The sequence below is a fragment of the Lepus europaeus genome (assembly GCF_033115175.1).
Source record: "Lepus europaeus isolate LE1 chromosome 21 unlocalized genomic scaffold, mLepTim1.pri SUPER_21_unloc_4, whole genome shotgun sequence".
Classification (NCBI taxonomy): Eukaryota; Metazoa; Chordata; class Mammalia; order Lagomorpha; family Leporidae; genus Lepus; species Lepus europaeus.
This window is the reverse complement of record NW_026909009.1, coordinates 19,642-46,302: the sequence shown is the minus strand read 5'-3', so window position 1 is coordinate 46,302 and position 26,661 is coordinate 19,642. Positions and strand designations below refer to the sequence as shown.

At 52.5% G+C, this 26,661-nt stretch overlaps 1 protein-coding gene and 1 long non-coding RNA gene across 2 annotated transcripts in view; one reads left to right on the top strand and one right to left on the bottom strand.

Annotated features, from left to right (window-relative positions):
- Positions 1–13,145, bottom strand: part of LOC133754339 (uncharacterized) — a 49,172-nt gene extending 36,027 nt beyond the window's left edge. Inside the window, exon 1 of the long non-coding RNA XR_009865210.1 lies at positions 12,993–13,145. This is a non-coding gene — a long non-coding RNA (uncharacterized LOC133754339). The remainder of the gene's footprint in view (positions 1–12,992) is intronic.
- Positions 13,146–13,228: 83 nt separating this feature from the next.
- Positions 13,229–26,661, top strand: part of LOC133754342 (general transcription factor 3C polypeptide 1-like) — a gene marked incomplete at its 3' end in the record, with an annotated part of 32,671 nt that continues 19,238 nt past the window's right edge. Inside the window, exons 1-5 of the mRNA XM_062184806.1 lie at positions 13,229–13,511; positions 18,660–18,869; positions 20,779–20,910; positions 21,204–21,347; positions 23,396–23,492. Coding sequence (XP_062040790.1) covers positions 13,291–13,511; positions 18,660–18,869; positions 20,779–20,910; positions 21,204–21,347; positions 23,396–23,492 — 804 coding nt within the window. The remainder of the gene's footprint in view (positions 13,512–18,659; positions 18,870–20,778; positions 20,911–21,203; positions 21,348–23,395; positions 23,493–26,661) is intronic.

Sequence of the window (26,661 nt, the reverse complement as noted above, 5' to 3'; positions counted from 1 at the left end):
TCAAACACTTAGAACAGGGCTCTACGTAGTGCAGGTGCTCAGCTGCTCATCCCCTCCTCCAGAAACGACCATCAGAGGCTCTCCGTGAGTTCTAGGCAACTTGGGCTCCCAAATATATCCTGAGGGTGTCCATTCTCCCACTCTCCAAGCCCCCAGCATCCCTCCTTGGAATTTTTCACTGGGCATCTAGTAGGTCTCCAGCAGCCATAGCAAAGTAAGACCGTACCACTTGCTGGCTTGACTCTCCAACGCTTCCCTCTGTGAACACCCACACAGCTTGCCCTGGCTGCCCAGGCTCAGCATGGCCTGGCCCGGGGCACAATCCAGACTTCTCCTCTCCTTCCTCGAGGGCACGCTCCTGCAGCCCCACCTGCCCATCTTCGGCCCCTTCCACCCAAGATTCCTCCCCGCCTCCCGGCCCTGGCCTTCTCCTTTCCCTTGTTCAGGAGCCCTCGCTTCCCTCGGTCTCAGCAATCAGATCCAAGCTAGAGGGACTCGGTTCCTTGCAGCGAACTCGTCCTTCCGACTTGCATCTTCTGCACAGCACTTATCTGATCTCTTTCCTATTAATGTGTCTGTGGTCTGTCTCCCCCACTAAATATCAGCGCTACAAAATCGGAGGCAGCTGCCTGAATTTATCATCACTGAATGGCCCACACCCAGAAGAGTGCTTGGACAGGTGCAGGCACGAATGGGTGAATGGTGGGGTTTCTGAACGGACGCTGCGGAAAGGGCCGGGGGGCGGGCCTAGGAGCTGCAACAGAGATTGCATGCTCTCTCACGGTGTGCCCTCCTGCCCCTTTCCCCCTGCTCCCTCTGGGATGTGGAAACAAAATATGACAGAGGAAGTCTAATACCCCCTTGGAGATAATTGGAAAGTATTGATTTCTTTCTGTTTGAAACGGTAAAGATAAGTAAATGTCACACTTCTGTAATCGAGTCAGTGGCTTATGGGACAACTGCTTCCCAGGCGGAAATGTATTTCCGTCTGCTTCTGTATCCATCACACAAGCACCTAAACCCATGCCTGCACCGCGCTCCAAACCAGCCCCGTCCACCCACCCCAGCTCCCCACAGGATACAAGTGAGGACTGTGGGTTTGTGAAAATGGGTGTGGACGAGGGGCTTCATGAAAAACTCACGTTCTCCATTAGGTCCATTTCCTCACAAGCTTTCTGTAGCCCCCATGTGTACACAGATACAAATTAAAGTGCCTTTTTGCCCCCCCACCACAGTGATCTGTCAAACTGCCTTGAGTAATATGGGATATAGTCATGAGCTCTCCCAGAATCCTAAGGGAAAAGATGTGCTCCTGCCCCGCCGATGTTCACTGTGTGCCTACTGAGCGCCAGTACCCCTCCAAGGGCTTCAGACAGATGATGTCCTGTGATCCTTACAGCCGCCCATAGGAGGCTCCTTTTGACAACCTCTACTTGCAGTGGAAGGGCCTAGACATTGAGAGAGGGCGTGACTGATCCCTGAGGCCACAGAGCTGGGCAGAGGAGTCAGAATGCAAACCATCCACAAGCTCCACCCTTTCCTCTCCAGCACCAGGAGGGCTAGGGCTGGGCAGCAAGCCCACGGAGAGAGGGAGAGAAGGATCAACTCATCTGCTGTCCTGGTTTTTCAGTTTCCTTCCTCAGGCCTAAAAATGAAACTTCCATGTGCAGGGAAGCCAGGGGCAGAGCCTTGCACAGCACAGGCCCCTGGTGGGGGGGTTGGGGGGAGGGGAGAACAGCGTGGAAGGCACTAGACTGAAACTGATCAGGGCCTTGTGTCCACAGCCCAGGCTGCCCATGGGCAGCTACTCAACTCCCCTGGGCCTGAGCCTCTGCATCTGCCACATGACAGTGTTCAGACTTGCTCCAAAGTCCCTTACTGACTGAATCCAGCCCACACACATCTGTCTGGTCTCCATGTCAAAAAAAAAAAAAAATTAATTTTTTCAGCCAACATTTAAAACTTGGACTATCTCACATTTTAAAATCTGGAGATCTGGATTTTCTTGAAAAATCAAAAGATCTGGCAGTGCAAGGCCTGCCTTCCTGCCTGGCACCCGTCACAGGGAACCGAGAGTGGCAGCCCACCAGCTGGCATGGTGCTCTCTGATTCCCAACCCTAGCTCTTCTGGTTGTCTCCCTGCCACCAAAGTCAAGTCCAGGGTGCCATTTACCAGCAAGTCTGAGAGGTGCCCCCCAAAGAGAAGATGAAAGTGAAGATCCATGTGTCCACATCTTCAGCACAAATGAGTCCCACCATCACTGTCACCATCACCACCATCACTGTCACCATCATCACCACCACCACCATCACCATCATCACTATCATTGTCACCATCACCATTATCACTACTATTACCACCATCACCATCGCTATCACTATTATCACTACCATCACCATCACCGTTATCACCACCATCACCACAGCTAACACTAACTGTGCCAGGCCCAAACCTAAGGGCTTTGTATCTATTGACACATTTCATGCTCTAATTACACATGAAAAAAATGGAAGAGGCCACATGCTTCAAGAAATGAGCAGACAACAGATTTCTTTATGAGACTGAATAATATTCCTAGATATGCGAAGTATATTAGGTGTTGGAAGAAAACCAACAGAAGCAGCATAATGACATTAACCCTGCTATGGCTGTCATTCATATACAACCTGGCCCTGCAGGCCTCTACGTTGTGATTGTGATCCCTGCAGGGGTCTTCAGGGTTCTGAGAGACCTTGGGGGCCCCAGAATGGGAGCCTGACCATAACTATCAAGTCCTTTACAGGGTGAAGACCAAAATCCAGGAGGCAGGAACACAATTTGGGTCTCCCATGGGGGTGGCAGGGACCCAAGTGCTTGAGCCACCGCCTGCTGTCTCCCAGAGTATGCGACAGCAGGAAGCTGGGATCAAACCAAGGTACGCTAATATGGGACATGGGTGTGTTCCTACATCTAGGTAGCCTGGGCCTGTTAGAAGAGGGAACACACAGAGAATGCATGGCAAGTGCAGAGAGTTTAGCAAAGCGCTGTAGTCTCTGCAGGTGGGCAATTTCCTGCCAGATTGCATTCACCCACAGCTTTCCCATCTCTGAAGATGATTAAGTCTGGGAATCCATCAGCTAAGGGTGGTCAAGGTCACAGCGGGTTCCAAAGTGAGGCAGGAGCTGGGAGTGAAAGTTAACTTCACGGGGATTGGAAACAGGGGGAGGGTAAGAATTCCCCCTGGAAAGTAGGGGGAGAGGCTGTGGGTTCAGTAAAGGCAGCTGGGCCAGACTGTGGTACTAGGACAGGTTCCAAGTATTCAAAGGACAGTATCTAGGGGACCCCGGTTGTCCACTGGAAACAAAGGGAGCAGCAAAGGTCTCCAGAAGCGTGGGCCTTTTTTTAAATTTATTTTTATTTATTTATTTATTTTTTGACAGGCAGAGTGGACAGTGAGAGAGAGAGACAGAGAGAAAGTCTTCCTTTTCCGTTGGTTCACCCCCCAATGGCCGCTGCGGCCAGCGCACCGCGCTGATCCGAAGCCAGGAGCCAGGTGCTTCTCCTGGTCTCCTATGTGGGTGCAGGGCCCAAGCACGTGGGCCATCCTCCACTGCACTCCCGGGCCACAACAGAGAGCTGGACTGGAAGAGGGGCAACCGGGACAGAATCCAGCGCCCCGACCAGGACTAGAACCCGGGGTGCCGGCGCCGCAGGTGGAGGATTAACCTATTGAGCCACAGGGCTGGCCAGCATGGGCCTTTTTTCTGTGTGCTGTCATGAGCCTGGCTAGCCAGGTGCTAGGGGACCAGCTGGTACAGCCCTTTCCTGGCTACCATGTCGACCCAGTAAACACGTGCCAGGCTGTGTGCCAGATGTCGGGCATACAAAAGAACAAGAGCAGGCCCTGACCCTCAAAGAGGGAACAGGGCATGGAGTCCAATTCTAGGGGATCCTGCCGTCAGGGAGGGGACGCAGGTCACTGTAATCTGTAGCCAGGGGGTGGGGTGGTGGCAGGGGGAGTGACTTCAAGGAAGGACCCAGCTTGCAGATAACACAGCCTGGGCAAGGTGTGGAGGCGGGAAAGGATGTAGTGTGCTCAAGAAGTGGCTTCAGGGGCCTATGGGGAAGCCAGTATGCTTATGCAGGAAGTGAGCACCTGCTGACTGGCACCACGAGCCACAAGGAGTCAAACCATCAGCCTGTTTCCAAGGTCAAAGGAGTGAGCCCTGTTCAGCCCTGGGGGATCAGGTCTGGGTGACAATGCTGGCACGGCAGGGCCAGTTGCTTAGGAGGAGGAGCTTGGAGCTATTTAGAGAGCACTTTATCAAAGAATGAGGAAGTATGGCTACTGACATATTCAGGGCCAGCATTCTGCTTTCTTGTTTGCTTTTCTGAAAGGCAGAGGGACAGAGAGCTCCCACCTACCGGTTCACTCCCCAGATGCCAGGAACACAATCCAGGTCTCCCACGGGGGTGGCAGGGACCCAATTACTTGAGCCATCACCTGCTGCCTCCCAGGGTCTGCGTTAGCTGGAAGCTGGAATTGGTAGCTGAAGCCAGGAATCAAACTCAGGTACTCTGATATGGGACATGGGCATCCTAACTGCTACACTAAATGCCCACTCGCCAAAGCACCTTGTTTATCAGGAGACACAAGAGTTCAGATTTTTATAAGCACTATTTCTGACTCTGGGAAGATACACCTTTGGGCCCAGGGCAGTCTGGTATAAAACTTCTGGGCTTGAAGCAGGTGTCTAAAGAGGAGGCTGAAGAGGAACTGCTTCCCCACAGCAGTCTCCAGGGAAAGGTGCTATGTCCACAGGGCAAGTGTTCAGACTGCAAGGGTCAGGCTGTTCAAAACCCCATGGGGCATCAGCAGCCGCACTTTCTCACTCTTTGATAAAGTGCTCTCTAAACAGCTCCAAGCTCCTCCTCCTAACCAACACCACTGCTCCTTGTAAGGCCTCTCCTACTTGGAAACAGAGGAGTGGTCCCAGGGCCAGACCCTGCAGGAGCCAAGGCAAGTCAAGGAGTTTATTCAGCAGCCCGCGGGGCAAGCCCTGCCCATGGGCACAGCCTCCAGGGAGTGAGAAACTGGCCTTTGATGACATACTCCAGAGTGCACACTTGTCTGGGTGGAGCCCTGGCTCTGCATCCACTAGCTAACCATGTGGTGTGAAACGGGCACAATCACGGTACCATACTGAGCTGTTTCAAGAATGCAACTCACATTCTCTATGGCAGCAGTCAGCAGGTTTATCTTGCAAAAGGCCAGCCAGCGAACATTCTGGCCCCGTGGGCCAGACGGTCTCTGTCACCACAGTCACCTCGGCCAACATGCCGTGAAAACAGCCATTGACACGGGATGCCAGTGGGTACAGCTTTATTTACAAATAAAGGGACTTGACGAACGTTATCTCCTAGGGACTGCCACGCTGGGCTGTAGTTATCTATGCCTGGCTTTCCCCACCCGATTCTGAAGTTCTTACAGGCAGTAGTGACAGTCTGTCTTTCAGACCAGAAAAACCAGGCCTTGCACAGTGTGGCACACAACGAGGCCCAGTGGGACTTCCAGGGTTCTCAAAGTTGCCACTACAGCAGGCTTGTAACTTCAAATGCCGGCAGGCCCAGGCAGGGCAGAGTCGCGACTAGGGAGCTGGCCAGTGAGGCGTGCCATGGGCTGGGAGAGAGTGCCTGCCTTCTAAAGGGGGCAGTCTCCGCTCAGCTCTGGTGGTGAGTGGCTACCGGGCAGAATTCTGACTCTCTGTTAATAGACTTTACTGATATTTTCTTTTTAAAGATTTATTTATTTATTTGAAAGAATTACAGAGAGAGGTAGAGCCAGAGAGAGAGGTCTTCCATCTACTAGCCCACTCCCCAAATGAGCACAATGGCCAGAGCTGAGCTGATCTGAAGCCAGGAGCCAGGAGCTTCTCCAGGTCTCCCACGTGAGTGCAGGGGCCCAAGAACTTGGGCCATCTTCTACTGCTTTCCCAGGCCATAGCAGAGAGCAGGATGGGAAGTGGAGCAGCTGGGACTCAAACAAGCACCCTTATGGGATGCCAGCGCTGCAGGCTAGGGCTTTAACCCACTGTGCCACAGCGCTGGCCCCAGATTTTACCGATATTTTCAACAAAACCTCATAATCAGATTCTTACGAGAAATCTGCCACTGTTTCGATGTTGACAACTAATTTAAAAAACTAATTCAAAATTTAAAAAATCATCACGGGCCAAGGAAACACTTCCATGGATGACTATTTTGCAATCTGAGATAAAGGGTTCATTTTCAAGTTGGCTACATCTCTATTTTTAAGGCTAAAGTTTTTTTTTTTTTAATATTTCTTTATTCATTTGAAAGTCAGAGTTGCAGAGAGAAGGAGAAACAGAGAAAAATCTTCCATCTGCTGGTTCACTCCCCAAATGGCCACAACAGCCAGAGCTGGACCAGTCAGAAGCCAGGAGCTTCTTTCAGGTCACCCACACGGGTGCAGGGGCCCAAGCACTCGTGCCATCTTCTACTGCTTTCCCAGGTGCATTAGCAGGGAGCTGGACTGGAAGTGGAGTGGCCAGGACTTGAACCACTGCCCACATGGGATGCCAGCGCCGCAGGCGGTGGCTTTACCCATTATGCCACAGCGCCTGGCCCCCAAGGCTAAAGTTTTTAAAGACTTGTATCTTCAAACAAATTCACTCTACAGAAAAGTTCCAAGAACAGTACAGCGAGCTGCTATCTCCCCTTCCCCTGGACTCCGGCTGACTCATTTTGGCATCTCTGGATTCCAGTGCACAGAAGGCACTGAAATGCTATTCACTCACGGAACAAACACCATCAGGGAAAAACAAGCAAAACGAAGTGTGCCAGGTTCCGGCGAGCAGCAAGCTAAAGTGGCGGGGCAGAACACACGCTGAAAAACTTCGAGAGGAAAAGACAGGCATCAGATGGACAGACAGGAGCAATGAAGACAACAGGACAGACACACAGACCACGCGGAACGCACATTTATTTGGCCTACTGAATGTTTGCTTGGGTTTATTCTGTCTGGTTTTTGCCTGGTTTATTCTGAGTAGCAAGAGAAACACACAAATCACCAGGAGCCCAGGTAAATATCACACAAGACAGAACAGACCAGACACACAGACTTGCATCCAAACCTTACCAATCACCCAGCGCCTTTTTTATAGTTTGGGATTATTTGGACAAGCCGGGTGAAATTTCATGTTGGTATTATTAATTCTCTGAGAAAGTTTGCTAAGCAAATGAACAGTACAAACAGGCAAGTGTTGAGTATTTGCTCTGGGGCCAGCAAAAGCAAATGCACAGCTTTAAAATCCTCCCTAATTACACGGATGCGCTGAACTGCTGTCTAATTATTATGTTCCTCAAAGACCGAGTACTTCTTTTTTTCCCCCTAAACCATCTCATACTTTAAAAGCACTGGGGAAAACCTGACTTTAACACAAAGGTGAGCATTTTCAGAAAGAAGACTCAAGTCCTGCCAATTACCTTTATGTAAATTTAAAAAAATGTCAAACATGGGGTTTTGACTTAAGCAAAGAGTGAGCTAATGACAAAGGTCACTAATTGCTAGAGACCTTCCTCAGAAGTGCCTCCGTCTCCTCTGAGCATGGCGGAGGGAAGCTGCAGACAATCACAGCACCCGCCGCCATGTAGAACCGTGTTTTTATGCACCAGACGGGGCCGCACGCTCTTTCATCCACTCTTCACTGACGGGGGTCTTCTTCATCATCCCCATTTCACTGACAGAAAAACTGAGGCTCCAAGAGGACAAAGGACATGTCTGGGATTCAAATCCACGGCTGCACGGCCCCTAAGACCTCAGCGCATCACACACTGTGTCACCGAGACAGACAGGCGGGAGCTGCTCAAAGTCAAATCCGACGGGCCAGGGAGAATGTCCTAGAAAGCTGTAGTGATCCTGGCATGCAGAATCAATCAGACTATAACCCGGATGGGGGCACCTGCTAGACATGGGGAGGCTTTCATCAGTCTGGGAAGTAAACATCTTTTTTTTTTTTTTTTTTGACAGAGTGGACAGTGAGAGAGAGAGAGAGACAGAGAGAAAGGTCTTCCTTTTTCCGTTGGTTCACCCCCCAGTGGCCGCTCCGGTGGCGCCCTGCGGCCTGTGCACCGCGCTGATCCGAAGCCAGGAGCCAGGTGCTTCTCCTGGTCTCCCATGCAGGTGCAGGGCCCAAGCACTTGAGCCATCCTCCACTGCACTCCCTGGCCACAGCAGAGAGCTGGAGAGGAAAAGGAGCAACCAGGACAGAATCTGGCACCCCAATCGGGACTAGAACCCAGTGTGCCCACACCACAGGCGGAGGATTAGCCTAGTGAGCCACGGCGCCGGCCGGAAGTAAACATCTTTCTAAGAGGGCCAGGGTTAGCTTCTCTGGGTGGCTAGAATCACAATTCCTTAAGGCCTGCTTCACTTTACCCAATAGATACATGCCTATACAACTACGCATAAATCACAATTTTACAGACTTGGAGGGGCCGGCGCTGTGGCATAGTGTGTAAAGCCACAGCCTGTAGTGCTGGCATCCCTTATGGGTGCCAGTTCAAGTCCCGGCTGCTCCACTTCCCATACAGCTCTCTGCTATGGCCTGGGAAAGCAGTAGAAGATGGCTCAAGTCTTTGGGACCCTCCACCTTTGTGGGAGACCTGGAAGAGGCCCCTAGCTCCTGGGTTTGGATCGGCGCAGCTCCAGTCATTGCAGCCAATTGGGGAGTGAACCAGCAATAGGAGACCTCTCTCTCTCTTTCTCTCTCTCTCTCTCTCTCTCTCTCACTCTCTCTCCTTCTCCTTCTCCTTCTCCTTCTCTCTCTGTGTAACTCTGACTTTCAAATAAATAAATAAATCTTTCTTTAAAAAATGAAAAAACCTCTTTCTCTGTCTCTCCCTTTCTAACTCTACCTCTCAAATAAATAAATAAAATCTTTTAAAAATTATTTATTTACAAAAAAAAAAAAGATTGGGAAAGAAAATGGGATTCTTTGAAGGTCATAGCTAATCTCAGGGTAAATACTTTCTTAGAATAAATTATTCCCCTTTGTAAGCAATCTGAAAATCAACAGATTCCTCCACGGGGCCACAGGCATATTCTAGGACAGGCTTCTTGAAAATGGTCTATTCCAGGGCTGGGGAACCCTTTGCCACCAAAGGCCATTTGGACATTTATAACATCAGTCATGGGCCACACAAAATTACCAACTAAAGCAGCCTGCTTTAGATCTACTAAATTTCAAGTTCTACCTTGTTGGGGACAGACCAAATTTCTTGGGCCTTCCCTGGTACAGCAACGTTTCTCAAAGCGTGTTCCACAGATCCTAGGAGGAGGAGAGGAATGCAAAGAGAAAACTGCTCTCATCATAATTCTAATCCTTCTTCCCTAAGCAAAGCCAAGTAACCTGGGTTAGAACTGCTTGTAGCTTGAATCAAGGCAGCACAGCCAAACTACACCTGTAGCCATTATATTGTTTACTGTCCCAACCTCATAATACAACAAAAAATCACTTTCACTTCAGAATGTCCTCAGGAAACAGCAATGATTCTATTGAGCCTCGGCCCATGAGATTCTGCATAAAGACATGGGAAGTACACATAAAGCGTTTCTGTTACAAGCCAAGAACAATGGCTGATCCTAGAAAACCGACATGTGGTTGAGTTGCCAGCTGAACTAACCACCTTCAGTATGGAATGCCATTCTTCCTTGAATGAACAACTAACACACAAATTACAGTCACTCACAGCTGGGCATGGGGCAGACATTTTCACAAATATGAACCAAATGAGTCTGTCCCTTCAAGGTAACAACAGTATCTATGTCAATGATCAAAACTATTCAAGTGGAAAACTTGTTTTCATTACAGGAGTTCAATGGCTTCCCTATACTTAAAACTCTTTTAAAAAGTGAGATAGGTGATGATATTAACAAGTGTGACTTTGATTCCGTGCAATGACATTTCAAAAGTTAACTTGTGGAAGATTTGCATGCTTCAGTGAACCAACATTTTCCCAGTGACCAATAGTTTATGTTATAAAATCCTATGAGTGGGAGTCGGCGCTGTGGCACAGTAGGTTAATCCTCTGAGTGCGGTGCCAGCATCCTATATGGGCGCTGGTTCTAGTTCCGGCTGCTCCACTTCCGATCCAGCTCTCTGCTGTGGCCTGGGAAAGCAGTTGAATATGGCCCAAGTCCTTGGTCCCTGCACCCAGGTGGGAGACCTGGAAGAAGCTGCTGGCTTTGGATCAGCTCAGCTCTGGCCATTGCGGCCAGTTGGGGAGTGAACCAGCAGATGGAAGACCATTCTCACTGACTATAACTCTACCTCTCAAATAAATAAATAAAATCTTCAAAGGGCAAGATAGAACAGTAAATTTTACTGAAACAGAATACAAAAGCTTAATGATAAGGGTCTAGATATTGTGACTAAGCTTTAACATACTGCCACTTGCTAAGTTCTGTTATATTATCAAAGAGTGTCTACAGTTACCTAAAAAGGCAATTAAAAATATCCCTCCCTGGTCCAATGATATATCGACGATGTGTGTGTGCAAGTGCTTGTGTACTTCTTCATATGTGTGTGTATTTCTTCGTATGTATGTCTTCATCTGTATCAGCCCAAATAACATGACAAAACAGTTGGGATGCTGAAGCTGGCACAAGTCTAGCTCCTTACTATTAAACCAGACACCACAGAGATTTGAGAAAATACAAAACAATGTCAGGGGTGGCACTGTGGTGCAGTAGGTTAGCCTTCGCCTGCGGTGCCAGCATCCCCTATGGGCTCTGGTTTGAGTCCCAGCTCCTCCACTTCTGACTCAGCTCCCTGGTAATGGCCTGGGAAAGCGGTGGAAAATGGCCCAAGTGCTTGGGCTCTTGCACCCAAGTGGGAGACCCAGAGAAGCTTTTGATAGGCTTAGCTCCAAATGCTGCAACCATTTGGGGAGAGAACCAGTGGATGGAAAACTCCTCTCTCTCTCTCTCTCTCTCTCTCTCCCTCTGTCTGTATCTGCCTCTCAAATAAATAAATCTTAAAAAAGAAAAAAAAAGTCATTTTTCTTACTAAATTTTTAGCGGAAATGCAACTACTTGTCCATTAAAGATAGTATCTATATTCGGATGTAACAGGTTTATTCTTGACCTGTTTAAGTGAATCCATAAATGAACGTGTTGCGATTCTGTTTCAATTTCTGACATGGCAAATGTCACAGATGTAAAACATGTAAGCAAAGCCCTTTGGAGGCAGGAGCATAAAGGCTTTCTGAGGCCGGAAGGATTGAGTATTGTTTGGTAGCAACAGTGGGTTGTCCTTTCCAAGGAGCAAACTGGTGAGAGACATTCTAGAGCACCTCTGAAGGGCAAAGGGCAAAGGGCAAAGGGCAAAGGTATCTTGACAGCTCAAGCCAGAACGTTCCAGTAAAAGCACTCTTCCAGGCTGTGTTCAGTGTGTATCAAAGGCAGGCAATTTCTTCAGGGACAAATTCCAGAGACGCCAGGGGCAGTGGCATAAAAAGAATCTAGCGCTCACTCTAAGGCATGAGTCGGGCCCATCTATCTGCGAAGTCAAATAACACTGCACTTTACATTCATGTTCTTTCCCGTGGTCAAGGCCATGATTCCAATCAAGGATCCCTGAATGGTGGCCCACAGACCACCTCTGGCCTTCAGACGGGTGGGCCAACTGGGTATTTTGAGAAACACCCTTGAAGGACCCTTATGGGGGAGAGGGACAAGAAACTAGGCCTGGGCAGATATCAGGGGCTTCTTAAGAGGTTAGATGTTCCCCAGAGTCCAGCGGGCAGGACGTTCTCTGGGAAGGAAAAGTCAATCCCCTTCAGAGAACCTCTAGGCATGCCCAGAGCAGAGCTGCCACTCCCCTTCGGAGAGTCTCAGCACTCTCCTCAGCTGGTTCCCTCAGCACTCTCCTCAGCTGGTTCCCTCAGCACTCTCCTCAGCACTCTCCTCAGCTGGTTCCCTCAGCACTCTCCTCAGCTGGTTCCCTCAGCACTCTCCTCAGCACTCTCCGGTATGCTAATTGTCCCTCCGAACCAGCCAATCCCGTGCCACCTCTGCATTCCATATGCTAATTCGTTGCCTATATAACCTGTGTGAAACTGCCGCTCGGGGCTCCTCACCGCCTGAGGTGGGGGCCCGTTTGCGCAAACGTTCAATAAAAACCTCGTGCTTTTTGCATCAACTGGTCTGGAGTCTGGATTTTTGGGCGTCCTCCCGAGCAAGTGGGCATCTCTGCAACTGAAAGGTCCAACACCCTACAACTGGCTTGGAAGCTGCCTGACCAGCTTCCGGTTCACAGCCCCAAACCAGCCCAGGAGCCTCGTCCTTGCAGACACTCGCGTTTGTTAGCCTCTGGACTCAAGGGCTCCCCGAAAACCCTGCCACATCTCAGACTCCGTGATCCAGCTCCAGAGTCAGAGTGCCCGGGTTCCCCGCTCACTCTGCCGCTTGCTGGCTGTCCGACTTTCGGGAGTTACTGAACTTCCGGGAGCCTCCGTTTTCCTCGCTGTAAAATGGGATAACCTTGACCTCACACGGCTGCTAGGAAGCTTAGAGAGGTGCTCGTGGGCTGTTGCTAACACTAGACTGCACACTCCCGTGCTAAGTCCCTTCCCAGGAGCGACGACTGAGCTACCCACAGTCACACTTACCTCTACCCAAACTCCCAGATCCCACAGCTCCAACCTCCCGGGACACGCAAGGTCCTCCTCGGCCCTCTACTTCTCCTTTCCCGGAGACCCTGGCCAGTCCTGGGTTCCCACACGACCACAGGTTCGGTACCGCTGACCACTCCCCCAGCCGCTTCTCCCCAACCCGGACCACTAACTCTCCCTTTCCCTCAGATCGGAGACCGCCTTGAGTCAGGAATTGGCGGTCCAGGAGTCTACGGCCTAGGCCCTTGTCTGAAGAAGACTCAGGAATGTTGAAGAGTAACTGCCCGCCCTCCCGGAGGGGCCCTTAGACACTCACCGTCCATCCTTAAAGGCGGCGGTTACGGCGGTTACGGGTGCTCGAACCGGAAGCTGCCCCTACACTGTTTGCAGTTCCCCTGGTTACTGCAGGGCTCCCGACCAATGGCGGTGGAGCGCCGCTTGCTGAGCCCGCCTCCAAAGCGAGTGACGTCACGGAGGCGCGCTAGAACGCCTCCTCAGATCCCGGGGTGCGACCCGCCTCCGGCGGCCACAGATCCTTGTGCGCAGGCGCGCTGGGAAAGGCCGCCTGGCGCCGCGGTGCGCAGGCGCCGCGGGGGCTGCTAAGTGAAGCGGCAATGGACGCCTTGGAGTCGTTGTTGGACGAGGTGGCCCTGGAGGGGCTCGATGGCCTATGTCTGCCCGCGCTGTGGAGCCGCCTGGAAACGCGCGTGCCGCCTTTCCCTTTGCCGTTGGAGCCCTACACGCAGGAGTTTCTGTGGCGGGCCCTTGCCACGCACCCAGGAATCAGCTTCTATGAGGAGCCTCGGGAGCGACCAGACCTCCAGCTCCAGGATCGGTGAGCGGCCTGGGCCTGCGGGCGGGCGCAGGGCCCGGGTCCTGATAGGGTTGGGGAGGGGGCAGGGAATGGAGCGAACCGGGGCGGGAGAAACCCAGACCCGGAGTGTGGTGGGCAGCACCTGATGTGGGGACCAGGTGGGGCCCAGGAGCTGGGGATCATCTGATGGTAACCCCGTTATATCCGGGCGGGCTGCATTCAGAGAGTATTTCCATGAAATTGGACGTAGGACGGGAGCAGGAAGGCAGTTCCTGTGGAACGCTCAGGGTTGGACCAGGGCAAGTGCGCACAGCAGCCAGTTTAGGAATCGCGCTGATAACCCGAGCACGGACCAGGTACGACTCTGCAGTTCCGTTTTAGGAGCTTGGGGAGGTCGGTCCACACCGTGACCCCCTGGAAGTAGGTGCTGTCGTCTGTCCCACTTTACAGGGGTGTAAACTGAGGCGTGCACAGGGGACAAGCAAGGAGCATTGATTTGAACTCTGTATGTCTCCGGAGTCTTTTTTCTTTCTTTTCATTGATTTGAAAGACAAGAGACAGAAACAGCGGGCTGCCATCTGCTTGCTCACTCCCCAAATGCCCGCAACAGCTGGGCCTGCTGGGCTAGCCAAAGCCTAGAGCCTGGAACTCCATCTGGATCTCCCACGCGGGTGGCAGGGCCTCAAGTACTTGAGCCATCGGCTGCCTCCCAGGGTGTGCATTGGCAGGAAGCTGGACTGGAAGCTGAGGCAAGCAGGAGCCCTGGGGACTTCCATGTGGAATGCAGGCCTGGTGGTGTCTTTATCCCTGAACCAAGTGCCGGCCCCCAGAGTCTGTGCTCTTCTGCCATATTGTGAGGGTGGGGGCAGTCCCCAGAGGTGATACCCAAGACAAGGCTTGGAAGTTGGATTTAGGCAGCCGGTTGGCAAAGAGAACGGTGGACAGAGAGCGGGAATGTGAAAGGCCGAAGGAAGAGAACTAAGTTTGGCTGGAGTGTAGGGTAGAAGGACAGAACAAGGAATAAGGGTTGGCACACAGATGCATGTTAGGAGTTGGTACTGTTCTAAGATTCTTTGTTTTTTTAAGATTTATTTATTCATTTGAAAGAGTTACACAGAGAGAGAGAGAGGTCTTCCATCCGCTGGTTCACTCCCCAATTGGCGGCAATGGCCAGAGCTGTGCCAATCCGAACCAGGAACATTTTTTTTCCAGGTCTCCCACATCGGTGCAGGGGCCCAAGGACTTGGGCCATCTCCTACTGCTTTCCCAGAGAGCAGAGAGCTGGATTGGAAGTGGAGCAGCCAGGACTCAAACTGGTGCCCATATGGGATGCTGATGCTGCAGGCAAGAGGCTTAACTCCCTGCACCATGGCATCGGCCCTTAGAAGCTTAATTTGTTTTAAAGATTTATTTATTTATTTGAAAGTCAGAGTTAGAGAGAGGAGGAGAGGCAGAGAGAGAAAGGGAGGTCTTTCATCTGGTTCGCTCCCCAATTGGCTGCAACAGCACTTCATGCAGTGGCTTTACCTGCTATGCCACACTGCTAGCCCCGATTCTTTTTTTTTTTTTAAGATATATTTATTGGAATTTTGCCTCTCTTGGGGCTCCCCTCCAGGCCACTCTGGCTGGAGGTTTCTGTCTTAAATAAATTTTGCTTTTCTTTAAAAAAATTTTTATTTATTTGAAAGGCAGAGTTATAGAGAGATAAGGAGAGACAGAGAGAGGTCTTCCATCCACTGGTTCACTCCCCACAAATGGCCACAATAACCAAGACTGAGCCAGGCCAAAGCCAGGAGCCAGGAGCTTCTTCCAGGTCTTCCATGTAGGTGCAGGGCCCCAAGGGCTTGGACCCTCCTCTGTTGCTTTCCCAGGTGCATTAGCAGGGAGCTGGATGGAAAGTGGGGCAGACAAGACTCCAGTTGGTACCCATATGGGATGCTGGTTTGCAGACAGACCCAGGCTTAACCCACTGTGCCACAGGGCTCACCCCCTAAGATTCTTTTATTTATTTATTTTTTTAAGATGTATTTATTTATTTGAAAGGCAGAATTACATAGAGAGACAGAGAGGTGTTCCATTTGCTGGTTCACACTCCAAGTGGCTACAATGGCCAGGACTGGGCCAGGCCAAAGCCAGGAGCTTCATCTGGTGGGTGCGGGGGGCCTAAGCACTTGGTCATCTTCCATTGTTTTCCCAGGTGCATTAGTGGGGAGCTGGATTGGAAGTAGAGCTGGCATCTACCAGTGTCACAGACAGCACCTTAACCCACTGCACCACAATACCAGTCCCTGTTCTAAGTTTCTTACATATAGTAAGTTGTTTCATTTTTACAACAACCTTAAGAGGTGGGTAATGTTACCCCTGTTTTCCTGAAAAGAACATCAAGGCACAAAATGACTTGTTCAAGGTCATCAACTAGCAAGAGCAGAACCCACAGGGCCAGCGCTGTGGTGTAGTAGGTTAAGTATCCACCTGCAGTGCCTGTATCCCACATGGCATCGGTTCAAGTCCTGGCTGCTCCACTTCCGATCCAACTCTCTGCTATGGCCTAGGAAAGCAGCAGAAGATGGCCCAAGTGTTTGAGCCCCTGCACCCACATGGAAGACCCAGAAGAACTGGTGCCTGGCTACGCATTGGCCCAGCTCTGGCTGTTGTGGCCATTTCAGGAGTGAACCAGAGGATGGAAGACCTCTCTCTCTATCTCTCCCTCTCTCTGGCTGTAATTCTGCCTCTTAAATAAATAAATAAATAAGGAAGAACAGAACCCAGAATTTGAATGCAGAAATTCTAGGTCCAGAATCCACTCTGCCTTGCACTGGAGAAGCTAATCAACCATCCTTTATTCCCATTTCTAGAGTTTCTCCCTTATCAAAAGGACAGTGGGAAGCCACCCAAGGGAGGGTCAGACACGGACAAAGAGTGAAGCTGAGAGCCTCTTTGCAGTCTGGTCATAGCAGCGAGGCAGGGGCCAGCTTGCCATCGTAGGTGTGGAACAGAGGCTAAGGAAAAAGGATCGAGACAGCCACAACGGCGGAGTCCAGAGGATTGGTGGCTGATCGGCTGTGAGGAGAGACAGGATTCTAGGAGGATGTTGGGCCCCTGAGTGAACCCGATACCCTCCCCTGAGGCAGGGAACACAGCTGAGCAGCCTTGAGGTGTGCATCTGGTGGGGGCACACGGCTGGGGGTTGGGATGAGGCTCCTTCAGGTTGTCCAAGTGCAAGCTCTGTTTAGTGAACATCTGGCCTCACGGGAGCTAAAGCAGGTCAGAGGGAGGGACCGAGCCAGACGTCGGTGAGTCATCCCCTGTCCTTGGTGATGAAAGCCGTTGGCTGAGATGATCCCTAGGAGAGAGCGGGGCCAGTGCTCCTGGGCTTGCGTTAGGTCTGTGTCCCAGTGAACCCAGGCTAGGTTAGAAGTGCATCCAGGCCACTTACCCGGCCTGGCACCGTGGCTTAGCCAAGCCACCCTGACCGTGCTCAGGACACTTTACCTTACAACTGGGCAGAATCATGAGCACAAGCCCGGTGTGCAGTAAGGCGTTTATGGAATGCTGTACTGCAGTGACAAGCAGGGTGGTTGTGTGCGGGTTGACTTTTGCACGAGGTCAAAAGTGAAAGCAGCACGTGGTGGGGATTGTGTTCTGGTCGGCGGCCTTCAGCGGAGCTCTGAGGTGCGTGGACATTGCAGACAGAGTGGAGGATGAGGAGCTTCAACAGAAGACAGAAAGGCGTCACTGCAGAGGGGCCGGGCAGTCTGGCCAGAGTGGTTACCTGGGAGCTGGGGAGAAGTCGGGATTTGAGAACGCAGAGGGGGGCCGGCGCTGTGGTGTAGCAGGGCATCATGCATGGACACCGGTTCGTGTCCACCTGCTGGTGCGGCTGTGAGGTTCTGCAGGGGGTGGCCCAAGTGCTTAGACCCCTGCTCCCACGTGGGAGACCTAGAGGAAGCTCCTGGCTCCTGGTCTTGGCCTAGCCCAGTCCCGGCTGTTGGCAGCTGTTTGGGGAATGGACCAGCGGATGGAAGACCTCTCTCTCTGTCTCCCTCTCTCTAACTCTACCTTTCAAATGAATAAAAGTAAACAACAACAACAACAAAAATAGAAGAGCACAAAGGTCCCAGAGGGGGCAAGAAAAGGCTTGAAAAGTGGATGTGGACCAAGCCTCAGCTAGACTGGTGCAGGGTGTGAATGAGATTTCAAAGGAAAGCTCACTCTACGGGGCTGACTGGCTAGGAGAGAAAGCACGTGTCAGAGATGCTGAGGCCAAGGGACAGTGTCGCACCAGGGAGGTACTTGATTGGAGGGGGGAGGGGCACTCACAACCTTGGATTTGATAGACAACTGGAGACATTGCACAGACAGGACTGAGGGTTCAGAGGTGAGAATGGTTCACATGAGCGTGATGGTTAACACCATGGAAGTAGATAAGGGTACCCAAGAGATGGACAGATGATGTCTTAGGGGAGGAATGCCCTGAATCGCTCAGTCCCAATGTGGTGGCCTGGAGTCCCACAACCACGTTTGGAGGGAAACCAAAGGGGGCCGTGACTGGGGCCAGTAAGGCAGTTTGGGTCCCAGCACCCAACTTCTTCTTTTTTTTTTTTTTTTTTTGACAGGCAGAGTGGACAGTAGAGGGAGCCAGAGAGAAAGGTCTTCCTTTGCCGTTGGTTCACCCTCCAATGGCCGCCGCGGTAGGCGCGCTGCGGCCGGCGCACCGCGCTGATCCGATGGCAGGAGCCAGGTGCTTCTCCTGGTCTCCCATGGGGTGCAGGGCCCAAGAACTTGGGCCATCCTCCACTGCACTCCCTGGCCACAGCAGAGAGCTGGCCTGGAAGAGGGACAACCGGGACAGGATCGGTGCCCCGACCGGGACTAGAACCCGGTGTGCCGGCGCCGCAAGGCGGAGGATTAGCCTGTTAAGCCACGGCGCCGGCCCCAGCACCCAACTTCTGGGGCCAGCTTGGGAGACCCTGGGAAGGTCCGCATTCTCTCTTCTCTGTTGTTAAAAGGCAGGACCCTGCTTGTCAAGGCTGTTTGCATCTTGCAGTAGGGACACTGCAGTCTCAGCTCTTTCTCTCTGATCTCGGCTAGAGCCTGTCAGAGGCACTCACTGCGCAGGCGTCATTGCCGAAGCTCAGCTGGGTTTGCCGCCTGTGCTTTTCCCCCTAGGTACGAGGAGATTGACTTGGAAACTGGCATTTTGGAGTCCAGGAGGGACCCGGTCCCTCTGGAGGATGTCTACCCCATTCACATGATCTTAGAGAACAAGGATGGCATCCAGGGCTCGTGTCGGTACTTTAAGGAGAGGAAGAACATCACCAGCGACATCAGGACCAAGTCTCTGCAGCCGCGTTGTACGATGGTGGAAGCCTTTGACAGGTAACTGGTTCACCCCCGTCAGGAACCCCTCACGTCAGGGGTGTGGTCAGAGCACTCGGCTCGGGTCTTTGGCCCCAGCGTCTCTTGGAGGTTGCCAACCCTGCTCTAAGCCAGCTCTCAGCCCGCTTCAACTGCAGCTGGGCTGTTTGAGGTCAGGGCTCCTATCTGTCCCTCTGTTTGTGTGCATGGTTGCGGCAGGCAGCTGACATTTGGAAGTTGCCTTTTTGTTCTCTTGTCCTAGCTGGGCCCTGGGCCGCAGAGCCATCCCTGTGCAAGTCCTCAGGAGGTCAGCCTCTTGAAGGTAGAGACCGGCTGTGTTTATCGTAGCGTTCTGGCACTTGGCGCAATGCTTGGGCAGTATCTGATGTCACAGTCAGCAAACCAGAACCAGCAGGAGTCACTGAGCCAGATAATTGCCAATGATGTCCAGAGTCATTGGAATTACAATGGTGTGGGCTAGGAAAGCCATCTGGGGAAGAAAACAAAGAGCAGCAAAGCCACTCCACTGCGTTCAAACTTTCTCCCAAGTGACCTCTTAGAATTTAACTTAGTGAGGGTTTTGAGAAAAAGGATCCTGAGTTTGTCACCCTGAGCGTCATGTGGACTCTGTTTACTATGTGTTAGCATCCACTTGGAAGACAGGCCATACGGTCCTCGCTGACTTACACAGACAACTCATTATAGGCCCAAACAGTGTATTGACACAGCTTCTTCCTTTTTCTTTTTGTCTGCGTGGTGGTGGAATCAGGGGGAAGGAAAGCCATCAGGCTAGACAGGTCTGGGCGGTGTGGCCAGGCTAGGGCCGGGAAGAAGGGAGAGGCGAGGGCTTGGCAGCCCATGAGCTGTGGCATGTGGACCCTTGGTGACTCCTTCACCCAGGAAAGGGAGGCCTCTGGTCCAGTAACTTGATACCACGTGGTAAGCGAGGGGCGTGCTCTCCACAGCACCTCCTGTGCAGCTCCCTGCTGCAGGGCCAGGGCTGGGCTCCTAGAGTGTGCATGGAGAGGGTCGCTCTGCCCCAGGCATGAGCCTAACTCAGGCCAGCCTCTGCTGGAGGTAGAGCTTCAGCCATCAGTGGGAGCGGTGGACAGCTTGGACTGTGGGCCCCTGCATGGGAATGAGGCGTCTTGCAGCACCTTGCTTGCAAACTTTTTACTTCTTTCTGGACATTATCTTTGACCCATCAGATCTGTTGTGCAGCAGAGAGAAGTCACTGACAGCACAGTTGGGTGTTGCTGACTCTGAAGGTCTATCAGTCCAGTGCACTTGGCATGGTCATTCACTTAAGTACACTTGCTGAGCACCCACCCTGTGCCCAGCTCATTCTAGGCACTCAGGGTATCCTTATGAACAAGTTGGGGGTGTGCCTGTGTTTGAATTAAGGAGGATGGACGAGAATGTTGCCCGCCCCCTCCTCCCCCCTTGGCTGTTTGTGAGTGCTAGGTGCTGTGAAGAGCCTGGGAATGGTTGAGTGGGACTGGAGCTCTGGCTGACGTTTTCTGGAAGGCCTGGGTGATGGGAAGGAATCAGCCATCTGAGGATCGGGGACAGGGCAGCAGCTAGGCAGACGGAAGAGCCAGGACAGTGACCCTGACACTTCTTACTGGCACAAGAAGGCCCCTGTGGGTGAAGATGAAGTGAGCGAGGCAGGGGGGGCCTTCCAGGCCGGGGCGAGGGTGTGGATTTGGTCTGAGTGCCTTGGCGAGCCCTGCAGGGCATCAGCCAGGAAGTAACAGGTCAGCCCTGTTCATTCAGCACACTGTGGGGTTCTAGGACGGCAGACCCACTTCGGAACATGATGGCCTTCTGGGAACCCAGAAAACGATAGTTCTAAATCTGCTTTTTCAGATTTCCATTTTCATAAAATCGCTTCGACCTGTTTCTTCACGTGGGTGTTTCTGACTTGCAGGTGGGGGAAGAAGCTGATCATCGTTGCCTCCCAGGCCATGCGTTACCGGGCCCTGATAGGCCAGGAGGGGGATCCTGACCTGAAGCTCCCCGACTTCTCCTACTGCATCCTGGAGCGACTGGGCCGGTCCAGGTAGCAGGGGGAGCTGCAGCGAGACCTGCACAGCAGTGCCTTCAAGTAAGGGGGAGGATTTGCATGTGGGGCTCACTGACCACCACAACCTGCCTCCCAAATGCAGGGGCTGCTGCCTTGTCTTCCCTGGGGATTTTTAAAAATCTCTGACTGTTCTCTTGGGTTGGCTGGGTCAGTGTGTGTCGGTGCGTACGTCTGGGGGAGAGACTCCCTACACTGTGGTGCTAAAACTACCAGCAAACCAAAACGACGTGACCCACACCCTCCTCCCCTTCCCCCTCCTCCTCCTCCAGGGTCGATGCTGGGAAGCTTCACTATCACAGGAAAATCCTGAACAAAAACGGGCTCATCACAATGCAGTCCCACGTGATCCGGCTGCCCACTGGAGCCCAGCAGCACTCGATCCTCCTCCTCCTCAACCGCTTTCACGTGGACAGGTATGCTAGAAGGGAACAAAGCCTTCGGCGACTTGTACTGCAGCCACGAGCATGATGCTTTCAAAAATCATTAGAGGCCAAATGAGAATATGACTGTGGCTTTCCAAAGAAGACATTTAGTTGTCTGTTTCTGTTGAAAATAAGTCCTGCTCACTTAGAAAGCCTGGAAATTAGAAAAGGACAAAAAAAAAAAAAAATGCCTGCTACTCTGTAGCTCAACAATGGGAACTTTTATCATTTTGGTGAGAACTTTTTTAGTTCTCATTAAAGGTGAGAACCAAAGGTGTAAAAAAAAAAAAAACATCAAACTTGAGTTGCTGTGGTGGCAGAGTTGTGGTTGGATTATGTCCATTTCAGATTGGAGGTTTTTGCAACACAACCGTGATAATCCACCCACTGGGATAAGAAGGCAAGGTTCTGCCAAGTGCTTACAGTGCAGGATACTCTAGCTGGGTATCATAGCGTGGGCTGTGCTATTGCACAGGCTGTTGTAATAGGCACACTCCTTTTTGAGGACCAGGATGTCTCTGAGAGTAAGTTACCTCTCACCCGTTAATCCTTGCTGTTGGGGAGACTAATTTCCTGGCACAGCGATGGGAGAAAGAAAGCTTCCACCACCCCGCAGAGGTCTCACTCTAATTCTGGCAGCCCCATGCCCTCCTGAGTGAGAAGAACAGAAGCCAAGTGCAGGGAGTGAAGGACAAGTGGGTGCCTTTGAGTGGCCCACGCCTGGCCACCAGTGCCTGGAGTGGAGGTGGGCAGACGGACAGGGTGGTTGAGGAAGTCCCTGCCCTTGACCCTGGTGGCCAGGGCCAGCCTCCAAAAGGAAGGGGAGTGAACAGTCAGGATTAAGTGTCCCTTTCAAGTTGACAGTGCCTACTGCCTTGCCCAGGGCTTGGCCCAGACAGTGCATGATACTCATGTGCAGCCTGTCCTGACTCCAAACCTCCAGGAACAAAAGCCGCCCCTGTGCTCCGGTCACGTGTCTGGTAGTCCTGACTCGCCTTCAAGCACACCCACCATCAAAATGTCCCAGACTCCTAGTTTATCTTTCAGTCTCTGTTTTGGAAACCTGCATTGAAGAGAATTCTGTTTGGTGAATTGGTTTCTAGTTTCTAATTAGTCACACCATCCATTAGTTACATGATGCTGTTACTGCACTTGTAGTTGGTGGGCGGCCTGTAATCTACAAAGAACGTAGGGTGAGAATCCTGGGGAAGGGGAGGAAGCTCCGGATGAAGTCAGGCACTGTACTCCAGTAACTGCCTTTCCCTTGGGCAAAGGTGCTGACCACTATGGACTGTGGTTTCTTCTGTGTAAGATGGCCATGACTCAGTGCTCCTACGCATGGTAGTTCATGTGCTGTACATATCTGCCCCTTCATTCATTCTTTCACCGATTGAGAAGTGGGTGCAATGTTGAGGTCTCATCCGTGTGTTCTGCCTTCCCCTTGGATGTGAGTCAGGCCAAGCTGCCCTCATGTGGCTGACCTGTGTCCCTGCTCCGGGCTCCCCAGGGCACACGCAGCCAGGAGCCCTGAGCTCTTCAGTTGAGTCTTTTGGTGACCATGAGCTTGGAAGTATTTATTGTAACATCCGCTTCATTATAGAAATGAGCTGACAGGTGGAATCGGGCACGCTGTGAAGTCAGGTGGAAAGCAGCTCCAGATTGAGCGAAGTGTCAGGAGGGCGTGAAGTAAGCACTGGGTTTAGGGAAGGAAGACTCAGGCTAGCGTCTTGGACCTGAAGTTTGGAAAAAGCTGATTCACTTCTCGATGTAATTATCTCCATCTTTCTTTGCCGGGTGATTTATAAGGAAATGTTGTAAGAAAAGCTTCCTAGACTTCAAAGTGTTATAAAAATGTCAGGGCTCAGGGCTCACATTGTGGTGCATAGAGCATGTTGAGCCACCACTTGGAACACTGGCGTTCCATATGGGTGCTGGTTCTTGTCCCAGCTGCTCCACTTCCAACCTGGATGATGGTTGAGACCTTGAGCCTGGGCCAGACGGTGAGTTTGAAGAAGTCAACTGTGTGGTGTCTCTCGCAGGAGGAGCAAATACGACATCCTCATGGAGAAGCTGTCGGTGATGCTGAGCGCACGGAGTAACCGCATCGAGACACTGGGCAGGCTGAGGGAGGAACTGGTGAGCTGGGAGGGGGGGGGCGTGGGGGGGGGGCCCGGGGTGCCAGGCTGACCCTGACCTGTGCCCAGCCTGGCGAGCTGCCTCAGCCTAGACAAGGAATTGCAGCCCCGAACCCTGCGGTGCACCCCAAAGGATCGGGCTGTCTTCCCTTTTGGAGGGTGAGAAAAGGCTCAATGCCAGGGCCCGATTTCCCTGCCCTCCCAGCCGTTGCTCTTGGCCCAGCTGTCAAGGTTCACACGGAGAGTGGTAAATCCTCAGGTTTACACTTCCTCCCGTGATTGTCCCCAGCGGGCTTAGGCTGCGATGACGGAGCAGAAGAGGAGAGGACAGGGCCCAGAGCACCTCGGCCCTGCCTCATCTCTGGTCCAGGAGCAGTGACTGAGTCACAGAGTGAGCACGAGAGGAAGAGCAGAAGGGAGGGGGGGTGCTGCTCCCTGCAGGAGTGCACGTCAGGAACAGGAGGGCGCCAAGACAGCCCTGGAGGTTGGAGCACAGAGCGTCGCATGTGAGGTGAAGGTTCGTGGGGACCTGCTCTGTGGTCACATATCACAGCCACAAGGACTGTCGTTGCCACTGGTCCTCCTGTGCCACACTGGTGCAGCTCTGGTCTCCGATTTCCTCGTTCGGAAATCAGAACTCGCTGCAGGGTCACTGCACGCCCAAGTCTCTTCAAAGCCAAGGTTATAAACCAGAGGCTTGTGGGTCACACCTGGCTTGTGAAAAATCAATTTGACTTAGCTTTTTCTTTTTTTTGAAAATGGAGATTTCATATACACACCTAGGTGTGTATTTGGGGAAAAAAAACCTCCATTTTCCTTTCTCCAGCTTCCCTTGAAAAATCTGCAGCTCTGAGCCTGCAGCCTGTCCTGACAACAGTGAGCTGGAGCTAGGTGTGCACTGGGCAGCCCCCGCCCCCAGCCCCCTCCTTTGTGTGACCCTCAGACCCCGAGGCCGAGCGTCAGCGCCATCTGTGATCACGTGCACCGTGCTTTCTAGCTGACTAACAAAAGTAGGAAATAAAAGGCCGCTTGAGAAGGCCTCTCTCAGGAGACCCTAGCAGAGGTGAAGGAAGTCCCGACCCCCCACACTGGCCCTGGCTGACTTCGGAGATTGGAGACTTCTGCCCTGGAGTTGCTGGGGCAGGGAGCTGGGGCTGCTGTGCCCTGGGGTCAGCACTGTGGGCTGCATGAGAGACAAGAGTTGACTGCTGCAGGCCATTCTTTCACTTATCCATTCAACAAACACCGTAGCAGGTGTCTCCTTTGAGTCAGAACCGTGCTCCACCCTAAGAGGGCAACAGCGAACCAGGGTCACGGGTCTGTGTCACAGAGCTGTTCTAATGGAGGGGCAGGCGAAGAATGCCTCCGAGCTCAGTGACAGAGGCCGGGGACAGCTTCACAGGGCAAGTGACACTCCAGGGGGGCCCTTGCCCAGGCGGACAGGTGCATTGGCATTTCAGCCGAGGAGAGCAGCTCACGCAGAGGCCCGGAATTGGGGAGCCCATGGGACGTTTGTAGAGGTCACTGGGGGTGGCTGATGCTGGGGTGCTGGGGGGATGGCTGGAAAAGAAAGGGGACCTATGATGCTGGTCCTTGGGCCAAAGCACTGCTGAGTGTTTGGGGAAGATGGACAGGCCAAGGGAGGGCCATTGAAATGGGTGGGGGTGGCAGCCGTGGCCAGGGAGGCCTGAATTGTTTTGAGAAACATTTTAGGGGTGAAACGAACCGGTGAGTGGCTGAGCCAGGATGTCGAGGCGCAGGAAGCAGAAGGACCTGAAGATGAAGTCCATGTAGCTTCCATGGTCAGAGCGGGTGCTGCTGGCCAAGGTGCCTGGCCGTGTTGGGGCCTGGTGGATGTTTGTCAGATGGATGCGTGAATGAAGCACACAGCAGTTGGGAGAGAAGGAGGCACAGGACAGATTTGATTTTTTTTTTTAAAGATGTATTTATTTATTTGAAAGGCAGCATTACAGAGAGGCAGAGAAAGAGAGAGAGGTCTTCCATCTGCTGGTTCAATCCCCAAAAGGCCGCAAGGGGCGGATCTAGGCTGATTCATTCCAAGCCAGGAGCCAGGAACTTCTTCCGGGTCTCCCACATGGGTGCAGGGTCCCAAGGACTTGGGCCATCTTCAATGGCTTTCTTCAGCCACAGCAGAGAGCTGGATCAGAAGTGGAGCTACTGGGACTCGAATCGGCGCCCATATGGGATGCCAGCACTGCAGGCAGAGGCTTTACCCACTACACCACAGCACTGGCCTGACAATTTTGATTTTAAGATTTATTGAGTGTGCAGATCTTCTGGGACATTCTGCTGGCCATGGCTGTCAGCAGCAGGAGTCAGAGAAGGCTGAGAGGGGTTTGGTGAAGAGTCAGTCTGGGATGAGGCTGGGGCCATGAACTTGGGTGCTGTCTCTTGAAGAGTGAGGAGGCTCCTGCTGCTGCTCCCTCTCTTTGCTGGGCAGATGGTACGAGTCCTTGATGACAGCCCCTGGAAGGCAGGATTACATCATCCTTGCTCACTTAGGGTGGTCCAGGCCTCGTGCCATATGTTGAGGGCTGGGGGATTGATGGATAAGTTTCCATAGGGTCTTTCTGTGATGCTGGGGGCCCGGCTAGATTAACGATGGACGCCATTTACAAGCCACTGGGTCTGAATGGGCCCCGTGGGAGTCATCTGTGGTTTTGGGTGCCCATATGTTCTGCTGAGCGTCCAGCTGTGTGGAGGAAGCCACCCCGGGCGTCTGTCTGCTCACTGCCTCTCTCTTGGAGGGTAAGAGGAAGCCTAGGAGAGGCACAGAGCAGCCCTCAGTCCTGCGTGCCTCCTCCGGTCCAGTCTACCTTAGAGCAGTGGCACCTTGCCTTTCTCTTCCAGGTGCTACACAATCCAATAGCAGCAGTGGTCAGGAGGGTGGGACACAGGAGCCAGATGGGCCCAGTGTAGGACAACGCTGTGATAGCGGTCGCCTTAGGAAATGCCCTTTCCTCTCAATGACAGCTACAGAAAAGCAGCCCAGAAATGGGAATAAACAGCAGCTGACCTTCGGTTTCACCATCCGCGGTTCTGATAGGGAGCATGAAGGCCGCAGCCCTGGGGACAGCATGTCCTGCTGAACGGAAGCAGCCGGTCCTCAGCTCGCGCCAACTCCAGGGGCAGTGGGGGCTCGGGCAGCT